This window comes from Bombina bombina, chromosome 4 (genome assembly GCF_027579735.1).
Source record: "Bombina bombina isolate aBomBom1 chromosome 4, aBomBom1.pri, whole genome shotgun sequence".
Lineage (NCBI taxonomy): Eukaryota > Metazoa > Chordata > Amphibia > Anura > Bombinatoridae > Bombina > Bombina bombina.
Window position 1 is genome coordinate 638,025,508 of NC_069502.1, and position 21,222 is coordinate 638,046,729.

Consider the following 21,222-nt stretch of genomic DNA (forward strand, 5'->3'; position numbering starts at 1 on the left):
ATCCGCTAGTTCTTTAAAGGGACAGATTTCAGCTCTGTCCATTCTTTTACACAAACGTCTGTCAGAAGTTCCGGACGTTCAAGCTTTTTGTCAGGCTTTAGCTAGGATCAAGCCTGTGTTTAAAACTGTTGCTCCGCCATGGAGTTTGAACTTAGTTCTTAATGTTTTACAGGGTGTTCCGTTTGAACCCCTTCATTCCATTGATATCAAGTTGTTATCTTGGAAAGTTCTGTTTTTAATGGCTATTTCCTCGGCTCGAAGAGTCTCTGAGTTATCTGCCTTACATTGTGATTCTCCTTATCTGATTTTTCATTCAGACAAGGTAGTTCTGCGTACTAAACCTGGGTTCCTACCTAAGGTGGTCACTAACAGGAATATCAATCAAGAGATTGTTGTTCCATCCTTGTGTCCTAATCCTTCCTCGAAGAAGGAACGTCTGCTACACAATCTAGATGTAGTCCGTGCCCTGAAATTTTATCTACAGGCAACTAAGGAGTTTCGTCAAACGTCTTCCCTGTTTGTCATTTATTCTGGCCAGAGGAGAGGTCAAAAAGCTTCGGCTACCTCTCTCTCTTTTTGGCTTCGTAGCATAATACGATTAGCCTATGAGACTGCTGGACAGCAGCCTCCTGAAAGAATTACAGCTCATTCTACTAGAGCTGTGGCTTCCACTTGGGCCTTTAAGAATGAGGCTTCTGTTGAACAGATTTGCAAGGCTGCAACTTGGTCTTCTCTTCATACTTTTTCCAAATTTTACAAATTTGACACTTTTGCTTCTTCAGAGGCTGTTTTTGGGAGAAAGGTTCTTCAGGCAGTGGTTCCCTCCGTATAAAGAGCCTGCCTGTCCCTCCCGTCATCCGTGTACTTTTGCTTTGGTATTGGTATCCCAGAAGTAATGATGACCCGTGGACTGACCACACTTAACAGGAGAAAACAAAATTTATGCTTACCTGATAAATTCATTTCTCCTGTAGTGTGGTCAGTCCACGGCCCGCCCTGTTTTTTATGGCAGGCTAAAAATTTTTTTTTTGGATTATACTCCAGTCACCACTACACCCTTGGGCTTCTCCTTTCTCGTTGGTCCTTTGGTCGAATGACTGGAGGTGACGTAGAGGGGAGGAGCTATATAGCAGCTCTGCTGGGTGAATCCTCTTGCACTTCCTGTAGGGGAGGAGATAATATCCCAGAAGTAATGATGACCCGTGGACTGACCACACTACAGGAGAAATGAATTTATCAGGTAAGCATAAATTTTGTTTTTTTTTTCAGTCATGTGACTCCTATTGAAAAGCATTGAGAAGCAGTGCATTTGTTAAAATATCCAGTAGGTGGAGCTGTCCGCTTGTGTTGCAGCAAAGCCAAGCAAGCTGAAATTTATCAGTTTAACCAGACCTGAGCTATCAAGCAGATTTCAAAGGAACAAGATCTTCCTGTCTATAAATCAGTCCAGATTGGAATGCATAGAAAGAACTGTTTGCAGAAAAATGCAAGTGAAGTCTGTGTTGTGTGATTATTTTATTAGGTTTATAATGCTGTTTAGCAAATATTTTTGTTCATTTAACTTAGTTAAATTATATATTCTGTGTTGTGTGATTATTTTATTAGGTTTATAATGCTGTTTAGCATTTAAAGTCTTCATTTCAAAGCTTTAAAAATAATGTATTAGGTGTTACTTATGACAATTTTGAGAGGGGCCTGGAACCTATCTCACTCACTTCCCATTGACTTACATTATAAACTGGGTTTCAATTTACAACGGTTTCGATTTACAACCATTCCTTCTGGAACCTAACCCCGGCGTAAACTGAGGGCTACCTGTATTTTAAAATGTTTTACTTATATCCTGCAGGATCTTGAACAGTGACCCTACAACCTGCTACACTGATTGCTTGAGCAGTTTCTGACCTTATCTGTCCCTAACTGGCCACAGCAGAGGAGATAACTATAATCAAAATACCTTTTTAAGGGGTATTAAAATAAATATTTGTTTATTTAATACATTTACTGCTTGATCTTAGAGACATTTGAAATACGACAACTGATATTTCTTTTCATTTCACTTTAACAATGCTTTACGCTGTTGCCACTTTTATTTCAATTGTTGTGCTTTGTAAATTAATTATGCTATATATTACAGCCATTGTTGTCCTTACATTAATAAGAGTATTTAGACATTTTGATAAAAAATGTTAGCCACATGGTAAAATGTTTAGTATGATTAAAGCAAGTCTTTGAATATGAACAGGCCCTGACCAAAGAGAAACCAAGTGGGATCCACGTGTTTGCTGTCCTCCTACACGCGCATCTAGCTGGTCGTGCTATCAGGGCTCGCCACTTCCGTAAAGGAGAAGAACAACAGCTGCTTGCTTATGATAATGAATTTGACTTCAACTTTCAGGAGTTCCAGTATCTAAAAGAGGAAAGGACACTTCTACCTGTATGTATATTATATTCTGCTACACTCTACACTGCAGTTCTTGTAAATTTTAAAGGGACATTGTACTACAAACTTTTCTTTCATACATATTTAAGAATAATGTGAAGTGCACACTGCTTAACTTTGAATTGAAACTAATACAGCAGTATTCGTTGTGTATTTGCTACTATTGCTTGTTGGTTGGTAGCTACTGCCTGCTAATGTTCGTTGGCTGATTGATACTGCCTGTTAATCCTCAATGGCTAATAGGTACTTCATGCTAATGCTCATTGGCTAATAGGTACTTCCTGCTAATCCTCATTGGCTAATAGGTACTTCCTGATAATACTCATTGGCTGATAATTAAAAGTGCTCATTAGTAGGAACTACACAACTGATACTGTTGTGTTAGTTTACTTTCAATTTAAATGGACACTGAACCCAAATGTTTTCTTTCGTGATTCAGATAGAGCATGCCATTTTTTATTTTTATTTTATTTTTTGCTTTTTATTTTATTCTCCAAAAAACAACTAAAAACCAACATAACAAAACAAAACAAAACAAAAAAAAAAAAAAAAAAAAAAAAAGGGGGGGGGGAAACCCCCTTTACCCAATCTCCCTCCGCATCTCCCTCCAGCCACCTACCAGTTTCCTAGCAGGACTGTTTCTGAGTGTCGAAATGGAAACATTATATGATTTATTTCAGTAGTGGGAAATATCTTTAAAAATATTGCCCATTTGCTAAAGAATTTCCTAATATCTTGTTCATTGTCTATATTTGTATCTCTTTGCTCAAGTATGCATTGTTTTTTCATGCAGTTCTTTACTTCAACAATACTTGGGAGTGCTCGACTTTTCCATTTTTTGCAAATTAGATACCTGGTAGCCAGAATAGAAGAGATTACTACTTTTTCATTGACTTGCTTACCAGGTTCCCTATTTACACAGAATACTATTTGAAAAAATGTTAAAGTCACAGGAGCTATCTTTAAAACAGTTTTTAGCCAGTATTCTAATTTGAGCCAAAAATTTCTTATTTTAGGACATGCCCAGAACATATGCGTTAAATCTGCTGCAGGATATGCACATTTGGGGCACTTATTAAATCCAGAATTGCCACATCTGATGCCCCTCCCAGGTGTAAAGTAAGCTCTGTGAAGAAGTTTAACCTGTGATTCACGCCAGGTGGCGGAAAGTGTGGTCTGGGTAATTTTATTTAATGATAATTGAAGCAGCTTTGGTTCAACATTGCCCTGAGGGATTAATGTGTTCCAATCTGCTGCCATTTTGGATAAAATTGGAAGACCTTTACTAGCATTTAGGTAATGATAACAAGGGGCTATTGACATGTGTCCATTCCTGGCTAATACAAGCCAGTCTTCCAGTTTTCCTAGTCCCCAGCTCCAGCCCCTTTCCTTAGTTATTTCCGAGACAAAATGCCTTGCCTGCAGATAAGCAAAGAAATCTTTGTTAGATAGATTAAATTCCGTTTTTAATTCCTGAAACGTTTTAATGCATCCCCTATTCCCATCTATTATTTGATAAGCTTTACTCAGGCCAGCATTATGCCAGCCTTTAAAGACGGCAGAGTTAAGGCCTGCTTGAAATTTCGGATTTCCTATTAAGGGCAGATAAAAGGAAGCCTTAGCATTAATTGATAGGAGGTTGGCGATTTTATGCCATGCCTTAAGTGGATTAAAGATTGTTTTCAATTTCTTAATTTCCGCAGGTACTTCTTTTGTTACAGAATGTAATAATGCTGATGGGACGTACGGGGTGCAAACGTCTATTTCAAGTTCATTATTTAAGACATAATTATTAAATAAGATCCAGTCAATTGCTATCCGTGCCAAGAAACAAAGATTATAAAGCCTTAGATCTGGTAGTGCAAGTCCACCATATTCCTTTGATACTGACAATTTGATAAAATAAATCTTTGATCTTTTCCCTTGCCACAAAAACTGTATGAGTGAACTGTTAAGTGTACGAATATCTTTTTCTAATAAAATTATCGGAGTGTTTTGAAGAATGTAAAGCAACTTTGGAAGAAGGACCATTTTAAATAGTGCAATTCTACCGGAGATTGATATAGGTAAGTTCTGCCATGACTTAAGTTTATCTCTAATATTTTTCAATATTGGTGGAATATTAAAATTATATAAATCTGAAGAGTTAACCGGGATACAGATCCCCAGATACTTAAAAGAGTCTGTGACCTCCCGAAAAGGTATATTTAAAAGAGATGTAGCGTTCTTCCTCAGCCAGAATATTTCCGATTTTGTCAAGTTCACTTTATATCCAGAAAAGGATCCAAAATGATCCATTATGTAAATCAACTTGGGAATGTTCACTTTAGTATTAGCCAAATACAGAAGCAAGTCATCTGCATATAATCCAATTTTTATCTCGTGATTATGTATTCTTATACCCTCAAGAAATTGTCTTATCCAAATTGCTAGGGGTTCAATGGAAACATCGAAGAGAAGCGGGGAGAGGGGACACCCCTGACGCGTCCCCCTACCCAGTAATATATCAAGTGTGAGATTATTGTTTACTATGAGTCTTGTAGAGGGCTGGCTATATAAATTCTCTACAAATTTAGAAAAATTACCTCTAATGCCAAATTGCATCAATGAGGTTATTATATGTTTATGAAAGATAGAATCAAAAGCCTTTTCGGCATCAATAGATAGAATAGCAAGATCAGGGGCGCCCTCTCCCCGCTCCTCTGAGCCCGACAAATTCCCAAAGTACTCCGTGACGACTAGTAACTCTCTAATTTTTGCAGAGGAGTTGCGTTTGTTTAAAAATCCTGCTTGGTCGGAGTGAATGATTTTACCTAGTGCCCCCTGAAGTCTAGATGCCAATATTGTAGTTAAAATTTTGTAGTCTGAATTCAAAAGGGCTATTGGCCTGTATGATTCCTTACATTTAGGATCTTTGCCAGGCTTAAGTATTAAAGTCGTGAAAGATGCAGCTAAGGAAGATGGAACGGGTTTAGCATTTATGTAAAAATTATTGAAAAGATTACACAACAAAGGGGCACTTTCTGCGGATAATATTTTATAGAATTCACTAGGAAGTCCATCTGGACCAGCTGCTTTATTTGAAGATAATTTAGTAATCACTTTCTCAACTTCTTCTATAGTAATGGGAGAGTTTAAAATATCGGCGGTTTCTGCTGATAGTGTGGGGCAAATAATTTTACTCCAGAACTCATCAGAGTTCTTTATATCATATGATTTGGATGCATAAAGCTCTTGAAAATATTCAAATAATGCCTGTGAGATATCTTCAGATTTTAGCAGTAGTTTCCCTTTATATTGAAGTTGTTCAATGCCTGACTGCTTTTTCTCATTTCTTACTAATTTAGCCAGCATTCTACCAGATTTATTGCCAAACCTGTACATTTTAGCCTGAAGTTTCAGTTCCTTTTGGGCCTCTTGTTGCAATATAAATGTGTCCCTTTCATTTTTAGCGCGGACATATTTCGCCCAATTTGAAGGAGTTTTATTCATGAGAAATTGATTATATGAATTAATCAGAAATTTACCTACTTCCTTCTCTCTAAATCTCATCTTTTTCAATAGTGCGGCCCTGTAGGCAATAATCTCCACCCGCATCACTGCTTTTGCAGCCTCCCAAAATATATCAGGACGATCTAGATATTCGCTGTTAAAATGCACATATTCCTCAAGTTTACTTTTGAGCCAGTTTTTAAACTTAAAATCAGGCGTCAAAAAATAAGGAAATAAAAAACGAGATGGGGTAGGTTGTGGATGCGTATTTTGAAGTTCAAGGGAAATAGGACCATGATCTGATAGTGTAATCTGAGCTATTTCAGATTTGACCTGAGAAATAGGTATATGTTCATCGATCAAGAACATATCAATGCGTGAAAGAGTTTTATGGGCTTTGGAAAAGCAAGTGTATTTCTGGACATCAAGGTTTTGTGCCCGCCAGATATCTCGTACTCCTAAGTTCTGCATGATTTTCTTAAGCATCTTAGATTCCAGGTTGTCTTTTTTTTGTTTCAGCCGTTTGGTGTTACATCTCAGTCTGTCTATTGGACATTGTGATGCCATATTGAAATCACCCCCAATAATTAAGTGCCCAGTGGCATATACGATAAGTTTAGACTGAAGAGTATCCCAGAATTCAGGGTCAAAGACATTGGGGCCGTATACATTACAGAGTGTATAAACCTTGTGGGCGATTTTAATCTTTAATAGAACATACCTCCCCCCAGGATCGGCCTCAGAGTGGATAACCACTAAATCAATTTTCTTCCCTATTAGTATAGCTACCCCCCTTTTCCTTCTCACACTGGGTGCAAAGTAAACTTCCTTAACCCATGAAGCTCTTAATTTTAAAGATTCCTCTGTACTTAGGTGTGTTTCTTGTATAAAACCTATATCTGTTTGTGTTTTCTGTAGCTGAGCAAGAATAGCCTTTCTTTTAGTAGGTGTTGAGATACCTCCCACATTCCAAGAGACTACTTTACATTTATCTACCATTGTTACCTTTTATAAGACAAGAGAGAGAGGAGGAAGGAGAGGGGGAGAAAAAAAAAAAAAAAAAAAAAAAAAGGAAAAAATAAACAACAAAAGACAAAACCCCACATCCCATCGAGAATGCCCACCCCTTGCCCCATGACCCCCTTGATAGAGAATCACGGGGTTTCCCCAATTTAGAACCTGCATTTCATTTATTCAATTGATTGATATATTTAGACTATACTCTTATTAAGGAGGTAGGTCTAGTGAATTTAAAAGAATTTCAGCTTTATGAGCTTCCTCAAACCAGTATGTGGTCTCATTTACTGTGACTTTAAGTTTGGAAGGGTAGATTATGGTGGCCCGATAGCCGTGCTGTATGAATTTAGTACATATAGGAACTAGTTCTTTTCTTTTCGACGCTGTATCAGCCGAAAAGTCCTGGAAGATCAGGATTGAAACCCCTCCAATACTGATTGGCTGATACTTGCGGTAGTGTTGAAGTAAGACCGTCTTATCTTGAAAATTTAACAATTTCGCAATTACTGGTCTAGGCCTTTTCCCACCTTTCATGTCTGTGCGAGGTGAGCCAAGTCTATGCGCTCTTTCAACAATAATAGATTGATAGTCAGATGGAATCTTAAGAATTTTAGGTAATGTTTTAGATATAAAAGAGGAGAGGTTTTCATATTGTTGCTCTTCTGGGAGTCCTATAATTCTAATATTATTTCTCCTAGAGCGATTTTCTAGGTCTTCTAGCTTGCTATAGACTTTTTGAATTTTAGTATTTAGGCCTTCCAGTTTGGAGTTATGCGACATTGTCAAATCTTCAAGGTCCGACATCCTCTGCTCGACTTCTTGTAGTCTATTAGAAAATTGTCGTACTTCCTGAGTTAATACAGAAATATCTTGCTTAATTTCAGTTCGCAGAACATCAAATTTAGGGGAAAGATCGTCTGAGATACTGACAACTAGGCTTTGAATATTTATTGCTTCTTGCACTGTAGGAATATTTGATACAGTCGCTTGGCTATCACTGGTGTTCTCTGAAGTGCCTTTGTGTTTTCTATCCCTATTACGAGCCGCCATGGCGGGAGAGGGAGTCTTGGACAAATTATGAAGAAATTTGTCCATGTGCTAGGAGTGAAAAAGTTAACTTGTGTAAAAAAAGGTGTGCTTGTGAAAAAGTGTTTGGAGAGTGCATAAAAAGTGTGTCAGACCCCGCATGGGAGATAAAGAAAGAGCAGGGAAAAATGAAGGTGTGCAAAGTGAGAATTGTGTAGTGAGTGGGGAGGGTGAAAAACAGACGTGTAGGGGGGGAAAAAAAAAAAAGGGGGGGGGGTGAAAGTGAGGTAGTGGTGTGAAGACGTGACAGTTCTGACGCAAGTGAAGGGAGATTATATTTTAAGGGTGAAACTTGTGGACAGTGATATAGAAAAAGTGCAGTGATCTGTATTTATAGTGGCCTAAGGTGGCTAGTGTGAGATTCTAAATAGATGTAATTTGTTCTAATTATAAATTAAACTTATTCAAATATTTAATTCTGGCAAAGGCACAATTATAAGGAGTCAGTAGCAGTTTGAGTAGCAAGGTTCTGAGAGATGCTCAGCTCCCGATACTATATTGATAGCAGGCAGTTGCCTATATAGTTAATATAAAGGAGAAGAGAGGGGGGGGGGGGGAAGAAAAAGAAAAAAAATTTCTCTCTCTCTCTCCCTCACCCCACCCCACAGAATAGAGATATCTGATCTAATAGGCACTAGTATTGGGAACTTAAGAACTCAAAATATTTAGCTTTAAGAGCTTAGCAACAGGTTAATTTAAAGAATACTTTAAACCAGGAAAAAAGCTCAAAGAAGCATTTACTGCGTCTAATTACATGAAGAGGGTATATATTCCTTTCAACCTTCAAGAATGGATAGGGTGATAGATAGTGACACTCTAACCATATGTTATCAGCCCTAGTAATCCATACATAATGTGAAAGACATTCGTCAGAGTGTAGATCTAAACAAGAAAATTAGTTTATAATAATATATAGAATAGATGTTTTCTTATGCCTCTATGCAACAGTAGCGGATTGGTATTACTATGTTAATCAAGCAGCTTTTTATATTTCTATACAATACTATTATAAAAAAAATAAGAATCAGTAAGGTGAAGGCTAATACATTATTCTCACAGGTTTAAATATCAGGCCTTTAACTGTATAGAGTTGCAATTCAATTACTCAGATTTTGTGCACCTGGTAACATTAAAATAATATTGATACAAATAGTATATTTTGTATATGTCTCTGATACCAAAAAAGTGTCAACAAAAGGGTTAAGCTCCCCTAGTTTCTATCATCCGTAATTTAGGATGGCATCATTAGTTATTTTACCAGGACTTATAACCAGGAGTACTAATCTAGCTATGTATGAGAAAGTTGAGGATCTTTTTCAATATCTAACTAGTTAGTAACTTTTATACTTTATTTCTCAATAAGGCTATATGTTCAAATTTATCATAGACCTTTCTGTAAAGGAAGGTATTTATGTCTCAATTTGTAAATATAAGTAGGGGAGATGATTATACTTCCCCCTTCTCCTTTCCTTTTCTTTTTTTTTTTATAGAGCCCTAGTTTGGTATAGGCTTTTCACTCTATGCCTATATAGGTGTGTTAAGGGTACTTTTTAATGTTTTAATTAAAGATCTCTATACAAGGAAAAAAAGAAAAAAAAAAAAAAAAAAAAAAAGAAGAATTAAATATTTGTTAGATCATGGGTCAATACAGTTGCTACCAGCCCACAATTTTTATCATGGAATTTTTATAATAAGTAAAAAGTCCATTCTCAAGGTAACAGTCTTTATATGAATTTCTGTGGATGTAGCAGAGAAAGTCAGAGTATTTCAGGTGTAAGAACTGATGGCTGCTGAATTGCAATAAGCTGGAAAGAATATTGCATTGTGCCTATGTAAGGCTGGCGGTATATTTTTGAAAGATACTGAGGGAGTACATACGAGAGTCAATTTAGGTATTACATACTTTACCGATTCCTGACCAGGAGCACACAGTATTCAGAGCGTCCCTTCCAAAAGACCGGGCCTCCCCTACACGCAGCACCGGTGGGAGGGGAAGCGCCGGACAGGCAGGGAGAGGAAAAGTCCTGGAGCGAGTTGCCTGGGAGAGCTCAGATCGAGCGCCAGGAAGATTGCAGCCGTCAGGATCCAGATGGGCGACAAAATGCAGAAGCAAGATCCGGACCCCTCACGCAGCACCGGTGGGAGGGGAAATCCGGACCAATCGAAGACAGCGCCCAGGATATCACTGCGCCTCCGCTCACCTCCGTCGGCAAGATCTCCGTGGATCAAGGGATATGGTGGTCAGCGTCAAGGCCAGCAGCGGCCGATGAGCCAAAAATCCTCGCTCCAAACCAGGTAGGAGATGCGAAGTTCAGCAAGGTCAAGAGAGGCCGTGTGCTAGGGCCTGGTCAGGATGGTTCATTCACCTCGGAGATTTTAGAAGGACAGATAGAATTAGAGCCAGGGCAGCAATGTTTGCGTACGCTCTTTCGCTGTTTTAAACAGGACCCAGCTTCTCTGCCATATATTCGTTACAGTTCTGTCCTCTGAGTTAGCAGCAAAGGCCGTTCATGGGGGCCAGCAATGAGGAGAAAAGTTCAAAGTAATACCGGCATTAAGTTTATTGATTAGCCAATAATTGTTCCCTCTGCGCTTCTCCGCTGTTTATTTTAGCAAGTTACTAGTAATTTTGTTTACTTGAATATCAGAAACAGAGAAAGATTTACTAAGAGCTTTGTAGGTCCTTAAGAGTACTGCTCAATGCAGTTTAGTGCTTTGGAGTGGCACTAATTCAGACTCCGGTAGCGGTAGTTTTGGCTATTCAAGCCGCCCAGGGTCTAGGGACTTGGGCACAGATTTCCCGCCATCAGGCTTGAAAGAAAGGTAGATCAGAGCAGGTGTCTTACGTGACCATACACCTGAGCTCCTCCTCCAGAAGTCCCGAGAGAACACAATTTTCAGAGCATGCCATTTTAAGCAACTTTCTAATTTACTCCTATTATCAATTTTTCTTCGTTCTCTTGCTGTCTTTATTTGAAAAAGAAGGCATCTATGCCTTTTTCTTGGATCAGAACTCTTGATAGCACTTTTTTATTGGTGGATGAATTTATCTACCAATCAGCAAGGACAACCCAGGTTATTCACCAAAAATGGGCCGGCATCTAAATAGATTTTTTAATCTGCACTTTCAAATGAAGGTTATAAATGTTATTCTTACAGTGTCTCTTCTTTAATTTGGTCCTGCTTTTATTCAAATATTAGACACTATGCTTACTACTATTATATATATATATATATATATATATATATATATATATATATATATATGAATGACATTCATTAAAGGGACATTAAACACTTTGAGATGGTAATATAAAATGATAAATTGTATATATAAAAAAAACTTTACAATATACATTTTTATTATTTATTTTGCCCCCTTTTCCTGTAATTCCATTCTGACATTTTGAGCTTTTCAGTTCCTGTTAGAAATGGAAGTGCAGAACACTATTATATTCCACACAGCCATTGGCTGCACACTCTAGTGATCTATTTATAACGGTCCCTAATTGGCAACAGCAGAGAAGGTAACCTAAGTTACAACATGGCAGCTCCCATTGTTTTATTGACACTAAAACTTTACACTTATATTGTCAATATTTAAACAGATAGTGAAACTTACATAAACTTACGTACATGTAAAAAATACATAAACATTTTATTCTCAGACAAATCTTTTCTTTGAACGCATCATTCTATTTAGCATTTATTTAGTGTTTAATGTCCCTTTAAAGAAACATCATTTATAAAATGTGTGCTTTGTTATACATACTAAGTAATAACCTTCTTCCTCCAACATAGAGATCTCACCTATTATATTTTTATCAAGATTTTAAAGGGACATGAAACCTAACATATTTATTTTATGATTCAGACAGAGCATACAATTTTACACAACTTTCCAATTCACTTGTATTATCAAAATTACTTTGTTCTTTTGGTAATCATTGTTGAAAAGCACATCTAGGTAGGCTCTGGTGCTCATGCTAGCTGTTGATTGGTGGTTGCACATATATGCCTCTATGGCTTACCAATGTGTTTAGCTAGCCCCCAGTAGTGCATTGCTGCTTTTCAATAAAGGATATCAAGAGAATGAAGCAAAATTGACAATAGCAGTAAATTGGAAAGTTGTTTAAAATTGTACGTTCTATCTGAATCATTAAATATTTTTTTGGCTCCATGTCCCTTTAATGTTCCATTGTATATCTGTATACAGGATTAGCACTTTCTGACAACTGCTTCTTGGTTCAGGTGACTTATGAATTGATGAATTCTCAAAGGATACAACATTTGCTTCCAGGAACTTCATAGCATCAGGCTCATATATTGTGTTTCAGAACATCTTTCAATGAAATACAAGAGAGAAAGGACACCACCTGAAACTGTACTATATTGCTGTGAAACCAGAGTGATAGATAGTTAGAACATTTTAGAACGTCTTTCTAAACGCAAGAGTGCAAAATCCCACCTACTGTTACAGTAGTGTCTTCTGACAATCCTCAGGTTTATGCTGAATGTCTCAGTCTCCAGTAGGTGGCGATGTGAACTCACCTGACAAGTTTTGAGGTCTCTTCAATTATCGTTTATAAAACTTTACCAGTCATTGTTCTCCATTCAAATCCATCAAGGGCGCGATCCGATATACGGCGCAGGTTTCAGCGCAAGTGGGGAAACCTGCGCTGCCCGTAGTTTCACCTTGCACCTCGACCTATCACATATACGGCGCTGGCAGTTGCTAATGTGCCATAAGTCGGACAAACTAGCGATGTCCAGAAATAAGAGTAAGTACAAATTTCTTGAGTCGCCAGTGACTAACTAAAGTATAAAATCTCCCATAACTGTCTAACACGCCTCCCAAACATCATCCCGACACGTATACCTCTCTATCCGCAATCCCCCCTCTCACTCCTAATAATAAATATATTAACCCCTAAACCGCCGCTCCCGGATCCCGCCGCAAGCTACATTAAATGTCTTACCCCCTAATCTGACCCCCCTACACTGCCGCCAGCTACATTAAATGTCTTACCCCCTAATGTGATCCCCCTACACCGCCGCCACCTATAATAACTACATTAACCCCTAATGTGAGCCCCCTACACCGCCGCCACCTATATTTAATTTATTACCCCCTAATGTGAGCCCCCTACACCGCCGCCACCTATATTTAATTTATTACCCCCTAATGTCAGCCCCCTACACCGCCGCCACCTATATTATATGTACTACCCCCTAATCTGACCCCCTTACACTGCCACCACCTATATTATATTACTACCCCCTAATCTGACCCCCTTACACTGCCACCACCTATATTATATGTACTACACCCTAATCTGACCCCCTTACACCGCCACCACCTATATTATATGCACCTAATCTAAGCCCCCTAATAAAATAACAAAGCCCCCCAAAATAATAAAATGTCCCTACTCTAAACTAAATTAAAAAAGTAATCAGCTCTATTACCAGCCCTTAAAAGGGCCTTTTGCGGGCCATTGCCCCAAAGTAATCAGCTCTTTTACCTGTAAAAAAAAAGAACAACCCCCCCCATTACAACCCACCACCCACACACCCCTACTCTAAAACCCACCCGATACCCCCTTAAAAAAAACCTAAGTGTAAGCCCAAGTGGTCCTTACCTGTCCTGAAGACTGGCAGAGAAGGTCCTGTTCCAGGCCGAGAAGTCTTCTTCCAGGCGGCGACCTCTTCTTCTTCCAGGAACCAGCCGGCGTAGCGGAGGAGTTGAAGACCGATGACCGCGGAGCTGAAGACCGTCCTCTCTGGAACTGAAGACCGGCGATGCTGGAACTGAAGATCGGTGATGCTGGAACTGAAGACCGGAGCCATGGAGCGTGGAGGATCCTCTTCATACGATCTCAGCCATACACTGAATAGGAATTCAAGGTACGCACTTAAAAATGGCGTCCCTTGAATTTCTATTGGCTGATTTGAGCCTTCAAATTCAAATCAGCCAATTGTATGAGAGCTGCTTTAATTCTATTGGCTGATTTGAATAGCCAATAGAATTACAGCAGCTCTTATTCTATTGGCTTTTCAAATCAGCCAATAGAATTAAAGTAGCTCTCATCCAATTGGCTGATTTGTTTAGGGTAGGGAAATGTTATTATTTTGGGTTTTTTTTGTTATTTTATTAGGGGGCTTAGATTAGGTGTAATTAGCTTAAAATTCTTGTAATCTTTTTTTATTTTTTGTAATTTAGTGGGTTTTTTTGTAATATAGATTAGTTTATTTAATTGTATTTTAGTTTAGATCATTGTAGTTTATTTAATTAATTTATTGATAGGGTAGTGTTAGGTGTAATGGTAACTTAGGTTAGGATTTATTTTACAGGTAATTTGGTAATTATTTTAACTAGGTAGCTATTAAATAGTTAAAATAAATACAAAGTTACCTGTAAAATAAATATAAACCCTAAAATAGCTACATGTAATTGTTAATTATATTGTAGCTATCTTAGGGTTTATTTTATAGGTAAGTATTATTTAAATAGGAATAATTTAGTTAATATTATTAATATTATTTAGATTTATTTTAATAATAATTAAGTTAGGGGGTGTTAGGGTTAGACTTAGGTATAGTGGTTAATATATTTAATATAGGCGGCGGCGGTGTAGGGGGATTAGATTAGGGGTTAATAAATTAAATATAGGTTGCGGCGGTGTAAGGGGGTCAGATTAGGGGGTAGTACATATAATATAGGTGGCGGCGGTGTAAGGGGGTCAGATTAGGGGGTAGTACATATAATATAGGTGGCGGCGGTGTAGGGGGCTCACATTAGGGGTTAATAAATTAAATATAGGTGACGGCGGTGTAGGGGGCTCACATTAGGGGTTAATAAATTAAATATAGGTGGTGGCGGTGTAGGGGGCTCACATTAGGGGTTAATAAATGAAATATAGGTGGCGGCGGTGTAGGGGGCTCACATTAGGGGTTAATAAATTAAATATAGGTGGTGGCGGTGTAGGGGGCTCACATTAGGGGTAATAATTTTAATGTAGGTGGCGGCGATGTAGGGGGATCACATTAGGGGGTAACAATTTTAATATAGGTGGCGGCGGTGTAGGGGGATCACATTAGGGGGTAAGACATTTAATGTAGCTGACGGTGGTGTAGGGGGATCAAATTAGTGGGTAAGACATTTAATGTAGCTGGCGGCAGGGTCCGGGAGCGGCGGTTTAGGGGTTAAACACTTTATAAGGGATTGCGGCAGGGGATTGCGGTTGACAGGTAGATAGACATTACGCATGCGTTAGGTGTTAGGTTTTATTTAGGTAGTTTAGGAAGTTACGGGGCTCCAATACTCAGCGTAAGGCTTACTACGCCTGCATTTTGTGGCGAGGGGAAAATGGAGTAAGATTTCTCCATTTTCGCCACGTAAGTCCTTACGCTGTATATTGGATACCAAACTGCACAGGTTTGGTATATCACTCTATGGGCCAAAAAACTACGTCCGAAGGGTGAAATATACGAGCGTAACTTCTAGGTTACGCCGTATATGTGATACCAAACCAGCGCAAAATTTGGCTTCGCCGGCTATTGCGGGCGACGCTGCGTATCGGATCGGGCCCCAAGTGTTTAATGCAAAAGTTTTAACTTTGTTTTTTTCTATCTTTTTTATGGCACTTCAATTCAGTATAATTTCTAACATTTGAATTAGTTAAACCACCAACTGTATGTATGTGTTGTAAAAGACAGACAAAGAAAAATATATTTACCATTTGTTTGCAGAGTTTCTGAATATCTACACAAAGGACATATTTAAGAATCTAATGTTAGATTAAAACATGACCACTAATTGGTTCAATATTGCCTATGACTGCATAATGAGTTGTTTTTTTCCACTTATTATAAGAGATGTGAGCAATATATAATTTAGTGTACATATTTAGGTAACTACTTTTTAGACTTAGTATACACTAAACTACAATGAAAATGTGTACAGGTTTTAAAACATAACTAGGTTTTTATTCACCCAGGAAATTATTGCGTTTATTGAAATGTACATATACCATATAAATAAAAGGTCAAAAATAGTTGTTGAATTTAGTAAATAAAAAGTGTTGTGTAAACCTATGCAAAATGTGTTTTCTAAAGTAATGATATCATTTTTATTTTGAAAATCCTGTAAAAACCCATATAAATGATGTCACACAATGCTTCTAACATTGTCCCGGTTTCTAGGGACTGCCCTAGCCATGCCTGACTGTGCACAACAGGCCCACAATCCGACCCCTCCCTCTGATGCTCCGCCCAGAAGTCCCTTACACCTCCCTGTCCCTGGATTGGAATACACCCACATTATTGAAGCAAGCACATATTGCTCCTTTGTTTGGGCACAATGACTTCATCTACATCTAATTGTGTAATACACAACTTCTATAAACTTGCACAGTATTATGTATAAAAGAAAAATGAAGCAAGAAAATGGTAAAGTCTTATTATACCTTCTGAGAAGTGCTAATATTTTGAATTAATTAATGACTGAACACAAAAAATATATATTTTATTCTTGTTTCAGGGAGATCATATAATTACTGAATGTCAGTACAACACTAGCATGCGATCCACAATGACATGGGTAAGTTAGAACAAATACAGGTTAAATATGACTTTCTAATAAATTATATTAAAGGGGCATTCCAGCCAAAATTGGAATCCACATGGATGCATTTCAGTTTTGAATAGAAGCATTTTTGTAATATTCATGTATTAGCAAAAGTGCTTCTAGTAAAAGTTATAGCTGTTTCAAAAGTGTATTTTAAGGGACAATAAATACTTTGAGATGGTAATATAAAATGATAAATTGTATATATAAAACAACTCTGCAATATACTTTCATTATTTATTTTGTCCTCTTTGCCTGTAATTCTATTCTGAAATTGTGAGCTTTTCAGTTCCTGTTAGAAATGGAAGTGCAGAACACTGTTAAATCCAGCACAACCATTGGCTGCACACTCTAATGACCTATGTATAACTGTCCCTAATTGGCCACAGCAGAGAAGGTAACACAAGTTACAACATGGCAGCTCCCAGTGTTTTATAGACACTAAAACTTTACACTTATTTTGTCACTTTTTAAACAACTAATGAAACTTTAAAAAATGCATCTACATGTTAGTCATGGACTAATCTTTTCTTTGAATGCATCATTCTATCTAGCATGTATTTAGTGTTTAATGTCCCTTTAAGTATGCTCCGTGCACAAGCATTTTAAACACAGCCCTTGCTCAGAGAGCCTAAGGTGCTTGTACCATCTGGTAAACACTCACGGCTAGATTTAGAGTTTGGCGTTAGCCGTCAAAACCAGCGTTAGAGGCTCCTAACGCTGGTTTTGGGCTACCGCTGGTATTTAGAGTCTTGTAGGTAAGGGTCTAACGCTCACTTTGCAGCCGCGACTTTTCCATACCGCAGATCCCCCTACGCCATTTGCGTATCCTATCTTTTCAATGGGATCTTTCTAACGCCGGTATTTAGAGTCTTGGCTGAAGTGAGCGGTAGAGCCTCTACCGACAAGACTCCAGCCGCAGAAAAAAGTCAGGAGTTAAGAGCTTTATGGGCTAACGCCGGTTTATAAAGCTCTTAACTACTGTGCTCTAAAGTACACTAACACCCATAAACTACCTATGTACCCCTAAACTGAGGTCCCCCCACATCGCCGCCACTCTATTAAAATTTTTTAACCCCTAATCTGCCGACCGCACACCGCCGCAACCTACGTTATCCCTATGTACCCCTAATATGCTGCCCCTAACACCGCCGACCCCTATATTATATTTATTAACCCCTAATCTGCCGCCCCCAACGTCGCCTCCACCTACCTACAATTATTAACCCCTAATCTGCCGACCGAACCTCACCACTACTATAATAAATGTATTAACCCCTAATCCGCCTCACTCCCGCCTCAATAACCCTATAATAAATAGTATTAACCCCTAATCTGCCCTCCCTAACATCGCTGACACCTAACTTCAAGTATTAACCCCTATTCTGCCGACCGGACCTCGCCGCTACTATAATAAATGTATTAACCCTTAAAGCTAAGTCTAACCCTAACACTAACACCCCCCTAAGTTAAATATAATTTTTATCTAACGAAAAAAATTATTTCTTATTAAATAAATTAATCCTATTTAAAGCTAAATACTTACCTGTAAAATAAACCCTAATATAGCTACAATATAAATTATAATTATATTATAGCTATTTTAGGATTTATATTTATTTTACAGGCAACTTTGTATTTATTTTAACTAGGTACAATAGCTATTAAATAGTTAAGAACTATTTAATAGCTACCTAGTTAAAATAATTACAAAATTACCTGTAAAATAAATCCTTACCTAAGTTACAATTAAACCTAACATTACGCTATCAATAAATTAATTAAATAAAATACCTACAATTAAATCTAACACTTCACTATCAATAAATTAATTACATGAAATACCTACAAATAAATACAAATAAATAAACTAACTAAAGTACAAAAAATAAAAAAAGCTAGTTACAAAAAATAAAAAAATTAATTACAAACATAATAAAAATATGACAACAATTTTAAGCTAATTACACCTACTCTAAGCCCCCTAATAAAATAACAAAGCCCCCCAAAATAAAAAAATGCCCTACCCTATTCTAAAATTAAAATAGAAAAGCTATTTTACCTTACCAGCCCTTAAAAGGGCCTTTTGTGGGGCATGCCCCAAAGAATTCAGCTCTTTTGCCTGTAAAAATAAACACAATACCCCCCCAACATTACAACCCACCACCCACATACCCCTAATCTAACCCAAACCCCCCTTAAATAAACCTAACACTAAGCCCCTGAAGATCTTCCTACCTTGTCTTCACCACACCGGGTATCAGCGATCCGTTCAGGCTCTGAAATCTTCATCCAAGCCCAAGCGGGGGCTGGAGATCCATCATCCGGCTGAAGTCTTCTATCAAGCGGCAAGAAGAAGTCCAGAAGAGGCTCCAAAGTCTTCATCCTATCCGGGCAGAAGAGGATATCCGGACCGGCAACCATCTTCATCCAAGCGGCATCTTCTATCTTCATCCGATGACGATCGGCTCCATCTTGAAGACCTCCGGCGTGGATCCATCCTCTTCTTCCGACGTCCTAAGTCCAAATGAAGGTTCCTTTAAATGACGTCATCCAAGATGGCGTCCCTCGAATTCTGATTGGCTGATATGATTCTATCAGCCAATCGGAATTAAGGTAGGGAAAATCTGATTGGCTGATTGAATCAGCCAATCAAATTGAGCTTGCATTCTATTGGCTGTTCCGATCAGTCAATAGAATGCAAGCTCAATCTGATTGGCTGATTGGATCAGCCAATCGGATTGAACTTGAATCTGATTGGCTGATTCCATCAGCCAATGAGATTTTTCCTACCTTAATTCCGATTGGCTGATAGAATCCTATCAGCCAATCGGAATTCAAGGGACGCCATCTTGGATGACGTCATTTAAAGGAACCTTCATTCGGACTTAGGACGTCGCAAGAAGAGGATGGATCCGCGCCGGAGGTCTTCAAGATGGAGTCGCTCGTCATCGGATAAAGATAGAAGATGCAGCTTGGATGAAGATGGTTGCCGGTCCGGATCTCCTCTTCTGCCCGGATAGGATGAAGACTTTGGAGCCTCTTCTGGACTTCTTCTTGCCGCTTGTTAGAAGACTTCAGCCGGATGATGGATCTCCAGCCCCCGCTTGGGCTTGGATGAAGATTTCGGAGCCTGGACGGATCGCTGATACCCGGTGTGGTGAAGACAAGGTAGGAAGATCTTCAGGGGCTTAGTGTTAGGTTTATTTAAGGGGGTTTTGGGTTAGATTAGGGGTATGTGGGTGGTGGGTTGTAATGTTGGGGGGGGTATTGTGTTTATTTTTCCAGGCAAAAGAGCTGAATTCTTTGGGGCATGCCCCGCAAAAGGCCCTTTTAAGGGCTGGTAAGGTAAAAGAGCTTTTCTATTTTAATTTTAGAATAGGGTAGGGCATTTTTTTATTTTGGGGGGCTTTGTTATTTTATTAGGGGGCTTAGAGTAGGTGTAATTAGCTTAAAATTGTTGTAATATTTTTATTATGTTTGTAATTAATTTTTTTATTTTTTGTAACTTAGCTTTTTTTATTTTTTGTACTTTAGTTAGTTTATTTATTTGTATTTATTTGTAGGTATTTCATGTAATTATTTTATTGATAGTGTAGTGTTAGATTTAATTGTAGGTATTTTATTTAATTAATTTATTGATAGTGTAGTGTTAGGTTTAATTGTAACTTAGGTTAGGATTTATTTTACAGGTAATTTTGTAATTATTTTAACTAGGTAGCTATTAAATAGTTATTAACTATTTAATAGCTATTGTACCTGGTTAAAATAATTACAAAGTTGCCTGTAAAATAAATATTATTCCTAAAATAGCTACAATATAATTATAATTTAAATTGTAGCTATATTAGGGTTTATTTTACAGGTAAGTATTTAGCTTTAAATAGGATTAATTTATTTAATAAGAGTTAATTTATTTTGTTAGATTTAAATTATATTTAACTTAGGGGGGTGTTAGGGTTAGGGTTAGACTTAGCTTTAGGGGTTAATACATTTATTAGAGTAGCGGTGAGGTCCGGTCGGCAGAATAGGGGTTAATACTTGAAGTTAGGTGTCAGCGATGTTAGGGAGGGCAGATTAAGGGTTAATACTATTTATTATAGGGTTAGTGAGGCGGATTAGGGGTTAATACATTTATTATAGTAGCGGTGAGGTCCGGTCGACAGATTAGGGGTTAATTATTGTAGGTAGCTGGTGGCGAGGTTGTGGGGGGCAGATTAGGGGTTAATAAATATAAAATAGGGGTCGGCGGTGTTAGGGGCAGCAGATTAGGGGTACATAGGGATAACGTAGTTGGCGGCAGTGTACGGAGCGGCAGATTAGGGGTTAAAAATAATATGCAGGGGTCAGCGATAGTGGGGGTGGCAGATTAGGGGTTAATAAGTGTAAGGTTAGGGGTGTTTAGACTCGGGGTACATGTTAGAGTGTTAGGTGCAGACTTAGGAAGTGTTTCCCCATAGGAAACAATGGGGCTGCGTTAAGAGCTGAACGCTGCTTTTTTGCAGGTGTTAGGTTTTTTTTCAGCTCAAACTGCCCCATTGTTTCCTATGGGGGA

General features: G+C 38.1%; 1 protein-coding gene across 1 annotated transcript in view; it reads left to right on the forward strand.

Annotated features, from left to right (window-relative positions):
* The window catches only part of MOXD1 (monooxygenase DBH like 1), a 240,419-nt gene that overhangs the window by 169,050 nt on the left and 50,147 nt on the right, over positions 1 to 21,222 (forward strand). The window contains exons 8-9 of the mRNA XM_053710674.1: positions 2,246 to 2,437; positions 16,581 to 16,640. Of these exons, the coding sequence (XP_053566649.1) occupies positions 2,246 to 2,437; positions 16,581 to 16,640 (252 nt within the window). The remainder of the gene's footprint in view (positions 1 to 2,245; positions 2,438 to 16,580; positions 16,641 to 21,222) is intronic.